This window comes from Epinephelus lanceolatus, chromosome 14 (assembly GCF_041903045.1).
Source record: "Epinephelus lanceolatus isolate andai-2023 chromosome 14, ASM4190304v1, whole genome shotgun sequence".
Classification (NCBI taxonomy): domain Eukaryota; kingdom Metazoa; phylum Chordata; class Actinopteri; order Perciformes; family Serranidae; genus Epinephelus; species Epinephelus lanceolatus.
Window position 1 is genome coordinate 1289309 of NC_135747.1, and position 15692 is coordinate 1305000.

The following is a 15692-nucleotide window of genomic DNA, read 5'->3' on the forward strand; positions in this document are numbered from 1 at the left end:
ATGTCAGCAAATAAGAATAAAATAACAGTCTCAACTTAACATCCTGTCAGTTAGTGCTCTTGCATGTCAGACCTTTGAAAAGAATCCTCTAGGAGTGTGTGCCTGCATGGTCTTTTATGGATCACAGCAGTGTGTTGCTGGATGATGTACAGTAGAAGTGGAGTGCCAGTTGAGTCAGATTCAGCTTTTTTAATGCATTGTGTTTGTGTCGGGACCCCAGCTGTACCAACTCAGGGGTCTCACTGAATTGAATAAGAAAAATATTTATAGTAAATTGTATTCATATAGCACCTTTCATATAAGAAATGCAGCACAAAGTGCTTTACAATGAGGGCATTTTAAGCACTGAGGGCTATACATGAAAATAGACAGAATGAACAAAAAACAGATAAACAAGGCAATTCAATATAAAAGGACATTTAAAAACAGTTTAAAACAAAAATTAACTGATTCAACAATTTTCACTTTAAAGTTGTGGTGATTTCAGATCCTTTAATCAAAATCTCATATAGTAGTTCTTCTTGTGTCACATTTTAGGCCTTCTGACATCATTAACAATCAGAGCCTATAATTCCCAACAGGCACAGACTCACCAACAGACACTGATTAACAGACATAAGCATCTTTCAGATTACTCCAGAACGTCTTCTCAAGAGTTAACCTCACTGTGGGTATTGTCTGTGCCAGGTACAGCCCACAGCTGCCCCTTTTGAATGAGGAAGCTTTTTTTCCCACACAGTGCTAATGTTGGTCTGGAGGGTGGGGTGTTCCTTGGATAGATAAAAAGCTAAGAAAATAATAAAACTTTTACCCCCATCTCCTGATGTTTCTGATTCACCCATCATATATATTTTTAGACATCTGTAGGTCCTGTAACGACTGTAGTACTCTGCTCCAGTTAATGTTCATGTTTATCTGTGTCAGCAGGATATGCAACAACATTAAGCAAGTGTTTGTTAACATGTTAGACACAAGATATGATAGCTATCACGTTTCTTCAACTCTTTAATCTCCTATTTTTGATGTTTTTGTTCTGTGTTGTTGTTGTTGTTATTATAGTTGTCAAGTTATTTGTCTGACCATTGCTGTATGGCACACTATGAATTTCCAAACGATTGATAAATATCTATCTCTTCAGCAGCAGTTAGTGGCAGTCATATATGCAGAGCCAGATTGACCTGCAAGGGGCCCTCAGGGCAAAAATCAGCGATGGGCCCCTTCTGAGCCCTGCCTTATAAATTCTTTCCCCCATTCCATTTTGTCCCAGAAACCAACCGGTATTCCTACACAGTAAAGCTATCCTCCCCCTAGTTTAACTACTGCAGATTCTTATCTCTTCCTTTATTCCCTGTCTCCCCTCTCAGTCCTGTGAGGAGAGTACTCCTTCCCCCTCTCAGTGTCTTGCTTCCGGACAGCTGTGTGCCATTATGTGTATCAGTTGTCTGAGTCTCAGCTCTCACTTATTAGTCTTCCCTTTTAGCATCGGTGGAGTTTAGTTCAAAGGAGATTATTATGTCTTCAGTTTCTGATAATCACTTTAGTTGTTCTTTTATCTCAGGCATGTATTAAGGTGTTACATACCTTTTTTAGGCTACTTGACATGTTTCGGCAGAAACTTCTGCCTTCCTCAGGAGTGTCACTTGGTGGTCACTGGGACAAGGCCAGAGTCATCCGCACCGAAGACAACAAATACCAGTGCTGGATCAAGGAGGCTATTGAGATAAGGAAGCGGGGCCCAGGGACAATGAACAGGGACGAGGGGGCATTCATGCTCTCCCAAACCTGGAGTAGTGTCCTGGAGCGGCGGTGGATGGACAGCAGGTGGTGTGATCGTCTGTCACGCCTCCCTAACATCAGCTGATTGACAGATCACCACCAAGTGACACTTCTGAGGAAGGCAGAAGTTTCCGCCGAAACATGTCAAGAAGCCTAAAAAAAGGTATTTAACACCTTAATGCATGTCTGAAATAAAAGAACAACTGAAGTGATTATCGAAGGAGTTTGTTTGAAGCTGTACACTGCTGTGTCGTTTTAATCCAAACTGCAGTAGCCCCCACCTGAATGTAATTACACATTAGCTGCATAGCTGATTGATGTTGGTTATGATGGAAACTGCAAAAACAGTACAAGAGTCATGCACATCCCAACGTCCAATGGAGTGGATGCTGGAACAAAGAAACATCTGGCAAAGTAAAAGATAAATAAAAATAATAAGATAAATAAAATAAGAAAATAAAATTTGAATGGGAGCTACTTGGTGTGCAGACTTATTTGTTTAATGATGGAAACTGCACAAACACATTGTCATTTACAGTTTGTCTGGGGGATGTAGTTCATTCTAACTGTCCTGTGTAGGCTTTGTGGAGCCCATCTGCCTGCCAAACTATGGGGAGGAGTTTGAGGAGGGCTCCATGTGCTGGATCTCTGGATGGGGAGCAACTGAGGATGAGGGTGAGTCTGAGCATGGAATACAGATGATTTCTGGTCTATCATTTTACCCACAGCTATATTTGAAATTGGGTATAACGTAGTAACATTTGAACACATGCTTGAAATGAGGTACTTTTTCCAGGAGAGACCAGTGTTGTTCTGCGCTCGGCCATGGTACCACTCCTCTCCACTAAGACCTGCAATCAGCCAGAGGTTTACCAGGGCTTCATCTCCTCCTGGATGATCTGTGCAGGATACCTGGAGGGAGGAACTGACTCCTGTCAGGTACAGATGGATTTCTTTAAGCATGAACCCCAACATTCACTATGTTGTTTTTTGTCTTTTGGATCAGGGACATAGCACCAAATTGTGGGCCCCATGCATACGCAGTTTCTGTGCTTTAGCCTATGCTGTTGTTATACAGTGTTGTTAGCATTATACTTGCGCAGTGTTGTGTCTGTGACACAGTAACATGTCCAAAACACCAGTCGGCAGTGGAGTTTCTGTTAAGTGATTTACTGTTTGATTGATTCAAAACACACACATTAAACAGGGCCTTAAAGAAAATTTCAAACATAAGTACACAAATCGGTTTCATTATAACTCACAAGCTTCTCAGACAAAACACTTGGCTTTTGTTGGACACGTTTTCCCCACAAATACAACATGCTAATGTCATTAGCACAAGCCTACAGCATTTTACATTTTATAAATTATCCTAGCAGGTAGCGGAGTTGTTCCCAACTCATAAGAAGCCAGGATGGATCATAATCAGGACTTAAAATGCCATTGTGTGGGGGCTTTATTGTCTTCACAATTAATTTTTTCTTATCTGTGAAATAAAAGTAAATAAAAGCTTCATTTCCACTGAGGAAAATGGTTTTCAGCTTACAAAAATAGACAGGAGGTCTGCATCACCGGGGTGGCACATGTTAGGCTACAGCGTAGGCTATGTGTCTATGTAGAGCCTATGCCACGGGTCCACTGTCGATTGCTCACCTTTCTTTTGAAAGTAATCAGACAGAATGCTGTTTTCCCTTAGTTTGCTTTCTTCCCCTTTTTTCTTTTTTGGAACTTTGATTTCCCTTTCTTGGGGAAAGACCTGACAGTGTATGTGATGCTCCAGCAGCAAAAGCAATCACTCCTTTGGCTCTAGCTGTATTTAAAGACGAATCCTAGTGCAGGGATGAACTAAACCATTTTGTGCCTTATGTAAGGGTAAAGGGGCCTAGAGAGCCTCCACTATTTGTTTTTAAATACAAAGTTCAGTCTCTTAACCAATTTGTTCAGCCAATTTTAATTTTGTTATGGCAATAATTACTGTACTTAGAGCAAAACCAAACTTTTCCTTCTAGGCTTTTTGAGGGTCCCTCATCATTGGGACTCTGGGTAATCAATCCCACTGCTCCCCCCACTTCCAGGCCCCTGCTGTGAATAATATATTCTTTGAAATAATGATAAAGCTTTATATTGCATGTCCTCTCTTACGAGATTGTGAAGCATTGGTGATTTGGGTTAGTGAGACAGCGACTATGACTGTTTCATGTGTGTGCTTGTGTTTCCTCAGGGGGACAGTGGAGGTCCTCTGGCCTGTGAGGACTCAGCAGTATGGAAGCTGGTTGGTGCGACCAGCTGGGGCATTGGCTGTGCTATGAGGAACAAGCCTGGCGTTTACACTCGCATTACACAGTCACTTAGCTGGATCCGCCAACAGATGGAGGTCAGTATATGACAAACTGTGTAATGTTTTAGGACCTGCCACTTTACAATGACCAGACCTACAAAGGTTTGGCTTCTGGAGAACTTGGGACTTACACTGCTCCAGATTCACTGTATTGTCAGCATGTTTCTGTAGGACACACACAACTGAGTTTAGGATACTTAAGAACCCTACATACAGATATATTCATACAAAGGTAGGCTGCATAATGGCTTGTCAACCCATTATGATGCACTACAAAATAGTTTCAATGTAAACCTGACAACATTTACACTTTGTACACTGGGCCTCATGCAAGAAACAGTAATCCATATCCACATCCATGTTCATATCCACAATTTGTTCTTATTTTGTTAGTACCCACTGATCTCTGGAATTCACCAATCTTTTCTCATTTTTGCGCTTCTCTTAGGTAAGACAACATTTTCTAAGTTGAAGATGAGAGAAAAAAAACCTGGTTTTCACAATCCACAAATTGTTGTCCAACTCTAGGAAACATGTGTTTTTAATTTGAACAATGTTTAAAATAAAATGCATGAATTTTATACAATCAAACTTTGATGATGTTTAACATCATTGTCATTATAATGACTGGATTATTACATTTCAGGACAGAATGAAGAAATACTACTATACTTGATCCATTAATCCCAATTACTGTAATTTCAGTTACTCTGCGCCCCTCTGCTGACCAGTGCTGGAATGTATCTTAATACATTTACTCAAGTACTGTACTTAAGTACACATTTGAGTTAGTTTTACTTTACTTGAGTATTTTCATCTAATACCACTTTCTACATCTACTCCACTACACGTTAGACAGAAATACTGAGCTTTTTACTACACTACTGTTATTTTATTTGAACTTTAGGTACTAGTTACTTTACAAATTAAGATGTTTGTGCATAAACCATATGAAAATATACAAGTGCAACTGAAACAATTAGTCAATTGATTAGAAAATGAATTGGCAACTGCTTTTATTACATACGTTTAAACTTTTCTACATCAGTACTTTTAATACTTCAACACATTTCCCTGATTGTTCTCCTATGGTTGTACTTAATCAGCATTTTTAATGCAGGGCTTTTATAGTAAGAGTATTTTTACGGTGTTGTAGTTCTTTTAGTATAGTAAGGATCTACTACTTCCCCCACCACTGCTGCTGACACAGCATCTACAGCATCACAAATGTTTTGTCATTGCTGGGTTTTTGACTGTCCTGTAACATGGTCCTGACACTCTGGAAAATCACAATCTTACTTTAAGTTTATTTCACAGTCAGTTCATTTCACTACTGTAGAGGTTCTTCATCCAGCCTTTTTTTGGTGGCCTCTCCAATTCTTGGGTGTGTCAGTGACTTTGTACACAGCACCACACCTGAGGGGTATTCCAGGTAGGAGGTTCAACAAACTGAGTCTAATCCTGAACTCTGAGTTGACTTACCCTGAGCTGGGAAACTCTGAGTATCCGGTTCCAGACTCTGAGTAGGTACACCTTGAGTTAAGCAGGTGCAAAACCACAATAAAAAGCCATCATCAGTGGAGTCCCGATACCTCGATTCACCATGGCAACCGGAGAGAAAAAGCGATCAACTTATTTTACACCTCTGGAATTGGAGGTGCTCATGAATGCCTACAGCGAATATGAGCATGTATTTCGTAAAAAAAAGTAACACCACTAAATCTGCCAAGGGGAGAGAGGCGGCATGTGAAATTTAGCAAGCAGATTTTGCTATTTTTTGATATTTTGCTGTGTTCAGGACATTCCTAGACACAGTGCACAGGTGAGGTTGAGACTTTGTAAAAAGGTAGTGACCAGGTGTAAGACTGTAATCAGCATGCATCCAAAAGGTAGCGGTGAAAAACACTGTGCCGAAAAACGCAAATATCGTGAGGGTGAAGTTATGAGGTTGTTCTGAAGAAGGACTTTAAGTGAGTAAGCATTTTACCACTGGAAAGATGATCTTTTCATAAAACTGGCTGCCTATGTAGTAGCAAGACGCAAATACTTTTGAAACTGGTGCTATATGATCAGAGAAAAAAAAGGACTGTGGCATTTGCTTTTGCTCAAAAGGTAGAAAACCTTCAACTACCAGAATGCACTGCGCCGCACCACACCAATAAATACTACTACTGGCAGGTGACGTAATGAGATGCCCGTCCGAAAACAGTATGGCAGCCTGCTAGTAACAAACAGTCTTGCATTACAGTTAAATAGTACACTAAAATATGTTTCTGAAAACATCTGAGGTGAGAAATAGATGACACAGTAAAAGAGTCTTGGTTTCTTTTGATCAGCACTGCTTAGTTTTACCCTTGGATCTTTTTCAGCCTGTTTTTACAATGCTGGAAACAGTATGGCGCCCACTTCCTGTTCACAAACTCTTGTATTACAGCTATACTGTGCACTAAAATATGTTTCTGAATAGTTTCAGGTGAGAAATAGGCAATACAGTGACATAATCTTGGTTTCTAATCAGCTTAGTTTTAGAGTTTGATCTGTGTATGGTCTGAGTTTAAAAGAAAGAGTGAGAGAGGGCATCTCTCCCTCAATACACTTCTTTCTTTGTGTCGGTAGTGGTGGGTATACAAAAATAAGGAAGTACAATCTGCAGTTCGAGCAGCAGCCTGAATGCCTCTGAGAATCTACCAGATGACGTGACAGGCGTCATCTTTGCTAGCAAATGAGCAGGGAGACCTGGGTGCTGGCAAGATGAAAAGAAATTTAACATAGTTAATTTACAGACACTGCCCACATTCTGATACAAAGCTGGCTGAACCCCTTAATGTATCCCTTTAATACAGAATTTAAAAATTTAAACAAAAACTGCAATTAAACAGTTCACTGTTTCTTCAGTTTGTCTGAGTGACCACTGCAGGGTACTAGCTGTTGGTGACCTTTTGTGTGGTGTTTGATCAACAGCTGGTTCTCCTCCTTAAGGAATCCAAGGACAGCTGAACTCTGCCTGAGTTCAGCTGTTAATGTAGTAAAAGCTTTGAAATGGTACACTTGACACCTGGTCCCTTTCATCATTAAGATTTTGTGATACGAGTACATAAACTGGGCCCCCTCTCACACACCACATTGAAACAAACTTCTCACTATGAGAATACTGAAAATCACCTGCAAGAGTTTGTGAGTAAACAGCTGTTGAATGACTTTCTTATATGTTCATTGTTGCTTATTCCCTCATTACAATTTACCTGCCTGAAAAGTCCCCTCAAGTTCATAGAGAAATCTGACTTTACACTATGACTGTTGATTGTATATTCTGCATTTTCAAACCCAGGGTGCAATGTTTTACTTTTTATAGGAAATATCCACACAAATCATTTTACAAAATTCTGCATATTAGACAGTAGGGCTGGGCGATATAGATAAAAATTCACCTCAGTATTTTCAGGCTAAATGGCAATGCAAAACATATATCAGTATTCTCCGCATCTTCAGTTGCAAGTCAAAGTAACATTTTAGATGTCACAAGCACTTTAAAAAACAAACAGACTGTGATCATAATAAAGTGCAGACAGTTTTTTTCCCATTTGAAAATATACAGCTGCACAACATGTAAATTAAAAATGACATAAAATAAATAGCAGAGCTGTATGTTAATTTTTTGCTCATAGCACGTGAGCTACAGAGGCAGAGGTTTGCAGCACAGGACACAAAACGTGAGTATTTAGTATCAAGTAAGTGGCAATTCAAAATCTTTGGGGGGGGGGGGGGGGGGGGAGTAAGAAGCTATTTCCTATGGGCTTTAAAATGAATCTAGTACTGGAAAATGAGTTAAATATTTTTTTTATTTATTTAGGCTATAAAACTCATTCATGCACATAGCATCAACAGAGAGGCAGAGGGAGGGTAGGAGCCAGAGACAGTTTGTACGCGTTATATACGGCTTGTATATGAAATGTCAGTATTTTTGCATTTTTTAAAAACCACCTGTCGCCTGCATCCAGGCGCTGTCTTAGTGTTACACAATAGACTACAACTACTAAGAACAGAGATGCACTATGATCCACCTCACACAAAAACTAGCAAACAAACACTCACCTGACAATCAAGGAGCTCTGCTTCCCCCACATGCAGCGCTGTATTGCGTGTGTGCTGCTGCGGTCATTTTATTCATCTCATAGACTGATTTAGCGTAGCATTGGATGTCTCACTGTAGACTACTTAACCTAAAGATTAAATAGAGTAGCTGCTCTGTGTCTCTCTTGGTGTTGCTGGAGAACTCTATCTTGCTTGAAATTGTATAAATATATCGTACATAATTGTTATATCACCTAGCCCAAATTAAAGTTGTAGAAATTTTAAAATTCAAGTGTTGGAACCATGCTTGGCCAGGAGGGCTGGAAAAAGATCTAGATCTGGCCAGTTGCAACTAGCATGTTACCAGAGATCTGGATCATTACCCCCATGTTTCCATGTCTGTGTCCATTTGTGTTAAAATTGTCTACTTCTGTGTTTTCTTTCAGAGAGAAGAGGCTCTAAATTCTCCAACTCTGAGCACAGACAACTGAGGCAGCTCGTTTCTTCTCACAGGATTCTGTTTGGATGTTTCCACATTTGACAAGAAAGAAAACTATAGAGATCCAACCAAAATGGCCGAGCCTTTGATCCACACAAAACCTGTTTGGGGACAAAGCTGACAGGGCAAAGAGACGGTGCACAGGAGAGAGTTAGGCATCATTTATTCCAAAATATAAAGCTCTAAGGCAAAACAACAAAAAAAAGTGAACGCTTCATAAAAAGCAAGACAGACGCACGTGAGGAACTGAGAGCTCAGCAAGGACCCACCCAGAGTCACTACACCCTCAGGCTGCATGAAATTAACCATTTCAAATCTCAACTTTACGAGTGGGATATGGACCAGATTACTCCAACTATCGACAGACAATTGTTGTACAGTACAATATTACAGATATTCAAAATGAGAGGCACCCCAATTTGTGAAGTAATATCAACATATTGATAAGGAGATTTCCAATCTTTCACTACGTGTGTATAGTGGCAGGGGGACCAACAGAGGCTGCAGCACTTAGTCCCAGTCCTTCAGGCAGAAAATGAACAAGGAGCTCAACTTTCCAACTGTTCTTTGTTTTCAATGCAGTATGTGTACATAAATGAAAGTTTAATGCGTGCAAAAAGTCCACTGCTTCTTGTTAATACAGTTCATATCTTGCTGTGGTGACTTAGATCCTTGTGATTGTGTGATTAGCATAGTGTTCTGGATTGTGCATTTAAGAAAGTACGCAACTACTGTAAAATGATTAAAAGACTAATGTATGGTATACACAATGAGGGTAAAACTGGAGCTATATTTAAAAACATATGAGCACTGCAGTCAGCTTACTGTGAAGGATAACTCCTCAGGGGTCTCATTTATAAAACAGTGAGTAGGATCCATACCAAAAGTATATGTGTGGACAAAAGCTGAAAATGGTGTGTGCCAAAAAAATATTCTGATTTATAAAACCGTGCATATCCCTGCCAGTGCGTGGTTTTCTTTTATAAATCCTAAAACGAATTGGAATTGTTCGCATGTGAATCAGCCTCATATCCCACCTTCTACACACCCACATTCAACCATAAATGGTCAGTGCAAAGCACCTCATGAATGTTGATGCACAGAAATGAGCCTGTTGATCATGTGGGTTCATGGCAACAACTGCAGTGTTATATATTTACAACAATCAGACTGATCGCCTCACACCCTGCGAAAATGATGGCAACAATCAGTGGTATCCCCGACCCTGGGATATCATTTAAAGTGGAAGCTCGATAGGTGACCATTTTTATTTATTTAACTTTGTTATGATGAGGTTGGCCTGCATTATTATTATTATTATTATTAGGACTCATAATAAGGATATGGAGTGTAATGATAGTGTGAGAGCTGACACTGGCTTTATTTCCAGACTGCTCATTTACACAGTCCATATGTACAGGTGGCAAAGATGTGGCAGTTGAGGTGACTGGAGAAGGCAATGTGTGTGGCAACCACTACAGTGTCTCCAGTGACAGCACAGTCGTGTTCACAGCAGCCACTTTACACACAAAAAATGAAAAGAAAAAAAATCTGAAAACTGAAATTTTACTTGGTGATATATGCACGGTATTAGAAGATATTAAAAACTACTGACGCCCTGTTCTGCAATTCTTTAATACTATTTGATGTGTGCATTTCAACAGCTACGATGCACTCCACAGCTGGCCATGATTGTCAGCTTCATACAGTCAGGCCCTCTTCTCTGTGCTCCTAGGGTGAGATGGGATGGTGATACAGCATTGATGAGTTATTGAGCAAAATTGGATTTAAGATTTGAGTTGGCTTGTAATTTCTACAACTGAAAGGTGCTTATGTAAAAGTTATAGCTCACAAAGACAAACAAAACAAAACTACTGGACTGAATGTTTCTGTTAAGGTGGGTCTATAATCAACATGTGATATGATGTGAAATATGATGTGTGAGAGACATTATACATATGATTCCTTTAACATTTAATTTCTACAATCTGACTTCAATTCACCACCTCACCATCTGCATCACCAATTTCCCGAATCCAAAATGTTTCAATACATGGGTCAGAGTTTCCTTGCAGGTGCGCACATTCATCCATAAAGGTTGTTTTTACAGATTCCAACTTCTGTAGGATCTCTCGTTTTGTGCGTATGCATCGGTTATAAATGAGACCCCAGGTAACTGGGAAGTTACACAGTAAAATTATTAACGATGCTTAATAGAAGCACGCAAGTGTTCTGCAGTTTAGTGTCCTTTTGACCTATTTCACCAACAGTCAGTCTTTTTTTGTGCTTCTTAGCAAGAATTCTTAAGAAAAGAACACAGGTAAGGCCTTGTTAGTATTGTAAGTTTAAAACCAATTTAAATAGCAATTTTCATCAGCATTCAATTCCTTTTACTGTTTTTTAGAAAACTTCAAAGAACCCTGGAAAACAGGGTCGCTAGCTTTAATTATGAATCTGTACATAAATATTCCTTACAAAACAGGAGAACACAAAAATGAAACAAAACACTAATTCCATATGTTTGTATATAAAAATAAGCATCTCTCCTTATTTTTCAATCTCTCCACTCGGGGCTCTGCTTGGATTGCAGGGGCCCATTGTGATAGCCGTGGAGTCAGTCGCAAGAGTGCGCACATCTACTCAAAACAAGCATGCAAAAAGTGAAGACAAACCCTTACAGATACAACTTTAAAATTGTTGGCATCCAAAATGAGAATTTAACTGGGGATGGGGAACAGGGGCCGAAAAAGAAAAAACATAAATCAGTCAACATTTTTAACGGAGCATACAAACTTGCTTTGAGTGTTTTAACACTTCTTTTTCTTCTGTCTGTTTGATTTAATCTTTTAGAGCTTAAATATACAAAAAAAAAGTGCACTCGCATACATCAATTAAATCATTAAAAAACAGTTTCTGAAATGAAACTCCTGATGTACACACAAGCAGCATAAACTGCTGTTCAGCAGGGTGGAGGATTGGAAGAGTGCAGGACTGTTACGTCCTGTAGTTTTGTGCTCTATGTAAACCTAATGTGTCTGTCTTTTTGTACTACGATTCATTGTGTGTTGGAAAAAACACATTTAATCTGTAGACCTAGTTATGCATGTCTTGTGTGTATGTGTAGATCAGAGTGTGAGGGAGTGTGTCCTCTACTGCAACGAGTCGCTGTTGTCCAGGCCCAGCCCAGCCATGTCTGTGTCATCGTCCTCATCTCCGCTGTCCCCCGACTCGTCCTCACTGTGGCCTCCAAGCATCACCTGCTGTACTGCCAGTGTGGCACCGTCTGACGTCAGGCTCTGCAGGCCCTCCATGTTCATCGTTACCATTGTTCCTGATGTTTAGAGGAAACAGTTACTAATTAAACATCAGTAGACTTTTTACTCCTTACTGCCAGGTTAGGGCCTGCTAACTGTTCCTGAGTCTAAGTTAGGGTCAAAGGGTGATCTAGTAGCCTCTTTTTCGCTACCTGTTCAAGGCGGGAATATTGTGCCATTATGCCACCTTGCCATGCTGTACATAAGGTATGATAGCCAAATAGGGAGACAGAGTTGTCTTGCCTTTAAGCCACCATGGGAGGTATTAACAGCGCCAAAACGGTCTCTGTATAAAGAGGTCAGCCAGCAGGACGGGATAATGGTCAGGAGTGTGACATTTTGATAATGTGCTATGTGTGTGACCCACAGTGGGAAATTTAAAAAGTAGCTGTTAGCTGTTAGTGGCTAAGTCAAAGAAGAGAACAGTGGCTGTGAATGTCTGCAATTTGGGAAAGAGATTTGGAAGCGCCTTACCCTCTGAGCAGAGGATGAGATCAGCCACCAGACAACAGAGACAGACAGACAGACAGACAGACAGACAGACAGATAATCTCACATAAGTGAGTACACCCCTCCCATTCTTGCAAATATTTCATTATATCTTTTCATGTGACAACACTATAGAAATAACACTTTGATATAACTTAAAGTAGTCAGTGTACAGCTTGTATAGTAGTATAGATTTACCTTCCTCTGAAAATTACTCAAAACACAGCCATCAACATCTAAACAGCTGGCAACATAAGTGAGTACACCCCACAGTGAACATGTCCAAATTGTGCCTAAAGTGTCAATATTATGTGTGCCAACCATTATTATCTAGTACTGCCTTAACCCTTTTGGGCATGGAATTCACCAGAGCTCACAGGTTGCTTCAGGAATCCTCTCCCACTCCTCCATGATGACATCATGGAGCAGATGGATGTGAAGACACCTTGCACTCCTCCACCTTCAGCTTGAGGATGCCCCAGGTGAGTTTAGGGCTGGATACATACAGTTGTCTTGGTGCTCTTCACCAAGGTGCCACACATGCTGAAAGAGCACCAAGACAACTGTCCCTTGCCTACAGTCAAGTATAGTGGTGGCAGCATCATGGTTTGGGGCTGCATGAGTGCTGCCGGCTCTGGGGAGCTCGGTTCATTTAGGGAAACATGAATTCCAAGCAGAGCATGATCGCCCCTCTTCGGAAACTGAGTCGCAATGGAGTTTTCCAACATGATAATGACCCAAAACACACTTAGTAGATGACAACTGCCTTGCTGAGGAAGCTGAAGGTGATGGACTGGCCAAGTATGTATCCAGCCCTAAACTCACCTGTGCACCTGTGGGGCATCCTCAAGCTGAAGGTGGAGGAGTGCAAGGTGTCTTCACATCCATCTGCTCCATGATGTCATCATGGAGGAGTGGGAGAGGATTCCTGAAGCAACCTGTGAGCTCTGGTGAATTCCATGCCCAAAAGGGTTAAGGCAGTACTAGATAATAATGACTGGCACATAAAATATTGACACTTTAGGCACAATTTGGACATGTTCACTGTGGGGTGTACTCACTTATGTTGCCAGCTGTTTAGATGTTGATGGCTGTGTTTTGAGTAATTTTCAGAGGAAGGTAAATCTATACTACTATACAAGCTGTACACTGACTACTTTCAGTTATATCAAAGTGTCATTTCTATAGTGTTGTCCCATGAAAAGATATAATGAAATATTTGCAAAAATGGGAGGGGTGTACTCACTTATGTGAGATACTGTATATATATATATATATATATATATATATATATATATATATATAGTATCTCACATATCACTATATTTATTTTTATTTACTATATCACTATATTTATATATGGGAACCGGAGGGTCGCCTGTTCGAGTCCCCGTCCGGACCAAAATGGAGCGTGGACTGGTGGCTGGAGAGGTGCCAGTTCACCTCCTGGGCACTGCCGAGGTGCCCTTGAGCAAGGCACCGAACCCCACAACCGCTCGGGGCGCCTCACCAAGGGCAGCCCCCTCACTCTGACATCTCTCCACTTTGTGCATGTATAGGTCCTGTTTGTGCATGTGTGTGTCTTTCGGACCTGTGTGTAATTGACAAGCAAGAGTGAAAACATTGAATTTCCGCTCAGGGGGATTAATAAAGTAAATAAACTTAAACTTAAGTTATACTAGAGGCCGACACTGTTGTGTTTCATGGCATGCCCGTCACACCTTTTTTGATTCCCTGATGCCAGCATGTTGTCTAAAATAACACAATGGAGCAGAGTGATGCTGCTGTTGTTTGGTTCTGTGTAAAAATGTAAAGGCAGCATAAAGAAGGGACTTAGTGGCAGCTCTACAGCGCCTTCTCTATGTAAAAAGGGCTAATTTTTGCTGTAATGGCACCTCAACTTCGGAATAGTCTTCCAGTTCGTATTCAATCTGTGGACATTGTTTCTGCTTTTAAATCCTGCCTTAAATAAACAATTCACCCCAAATCAAAAATACATATTATCCCTTTTGCCTGTAGTAAAATGTATCAGTCTAAATTGTTTTTGTTCAGGTGTAGAGATGCCTGCCTTCTCTCCAATATATACAAACTGGACTTGGAAAACACTGCTGCGTACCATCTGGCATGGTGACTTGCTGCTGGGCACCTCCTCCTCCAGCAATCGAGTCAGGCCAGAAGCGCTGCAGTGGTCGGTTTTGCGGGGTCTTCTTCTTGGCTTTTGGTGTCTCAGAGGAGCTGGCGTCCAACATTGGCTGCAGGATCCGCCTCCGTGCATTTATAAACCTGCAGACAAAAGACAACTCAGATCTGAAATTTGCTTTTGTAGTTTCTTGCAGGTGTTGAGGACCTGTACACCTCTAGTCCTGATCCGCTGAGATGAAATCATCTCCCCCTAGAACTGGACAGGATGTCTGAGCCCAGTCTGTTATCCATCAAAGTCAGCTTTATTTTTATTGTCAGTGAACAATAAGATGGGCAAACTACATAGAGTTGCATTTCCTTAAAGGTCCTAATGCAGCAAGTAAAAGCAGAAATTATTCATGGTTGACTTTTAAAGCCAGCTTGTAAACTTTCATCTCTTCAGGTGTGAGGGCAGACAATTAGTTGACTGACTCTTTAGTTTTCCACAGTGGCTAAAAAAGGAAATGACATGTGAGACATCCCCGGCCAGACATGACTTTGGATGGTGCATTTTAATGGTACTGGATTGTGTGTATCTGGACCAAACTCACCAGTTGTTGACCTGCAGAAGTGTCAAATTTGTCTGTGTGGCAATTTGTTTCTTTTCATCCTCTGTTGGATATGGGTGCTACAGAAGCGAAGGGAGGAAGAAATGCTTCAGTGTTTTTGTTGAAGATTGAAGAGTTACACTGGCAAAGGAAAGATGAACTCAGACTCACCCCAATGTGCTGGAAGAGCCACGAGCGCATGACATTGGTGGCGTGCTTGGGTAGAACGCCACGTTTGTTCTTGGTTGAGTTGTCGTCATGATTAAAGAGGTTCAAGTCCTGGTGAAACTGCAGCTGGAGCTGAACAGACACAGATACGTTAAGCCACCTGTCTGTCTGTTTATGTCACCAGGAACATCTTTTAAATTTCCAACCCTCCTTCACATGATTTGAATTTAGATTTCAGTTTTGATTTAGAATATACAAAAGTGTCACAGTCAAATGAGAGAAGTACAACCTGATTGTTTTGGACGCGT

The 15692-nt window shown here is 40.7% G+C and overlaps 2 protein-coding genes across 4 annotated transcripts in view; one reads left to right on the forward strand and one right to left on the reverse strand.

The window, feature by feature from the left end:
- The window catches only part of tmprss3a (transmembrane serine protease 3a), a 120626-nt gene extending 110977 nt beyond the window's left edge, over nucleotides 1-9649 (forward strand). For all 3 annotated transcript variants that reach the window (XM_033617804.2, XM_033617806.2, XM_078174259.1), the window contains 4 exons: nucleotides 2356-2451; nucleotides 2573-2715; nucleotides 3998-4150; nucleotides 8632-9649. In XM_033617804.2, the coding sequence (XP_033473695.1) occupies nucleotides 2356-2451; nucleotides 2573-2715; nucleotides 3998-4150; nucleotides 8632-8676 (437 nt within the window). In that variant the 3' untranslated portion in view covers nucleotides 8677-9649. The remainder of the gene's footprint in view (nucleotides 1-2355; nucleotides 2452-2572; nucleotides 2716-3997; nucleotides 4151-8631) is intronic.
- The window catches only part of pknox1.1 (pbx/knotted 1 homeobox 1.1), a 15348-nt gene continuing 8486 nt past the window's right edge, over nucleotides 8831-15692 (reverse strand). The window contains exons 6-10 of the mRNA XM_078174266.1: nucleotides 15674-15692; nucleotides 15388-15516; nucleotides 15220-15296; nucleotides 14604-14770; nucleotides 8831-12015 (exon numbers count right to left, since the gene is read on the reverse strand). The exon at nucleotides 15674-15692 is cut by the window's right edge and continues 79 nt beyond it. Of these exons, the coding sequence (XP_078030392.1) occupies nucleotides 11834-12015; nucleotides 14604-14770; nucleotides 15220-15296; nucleotides 15388-15516; nucleotides 15674-15692 (574 nt within the window). The 3' untranslated portion in view covers nucleotides 8831-11833. The remainder of the gene's footprint in view (nucleotides 12016-14603; nucleotides 14771-15219; nucleotides 15297-15387; nucleotides 15517-15673) is intronic.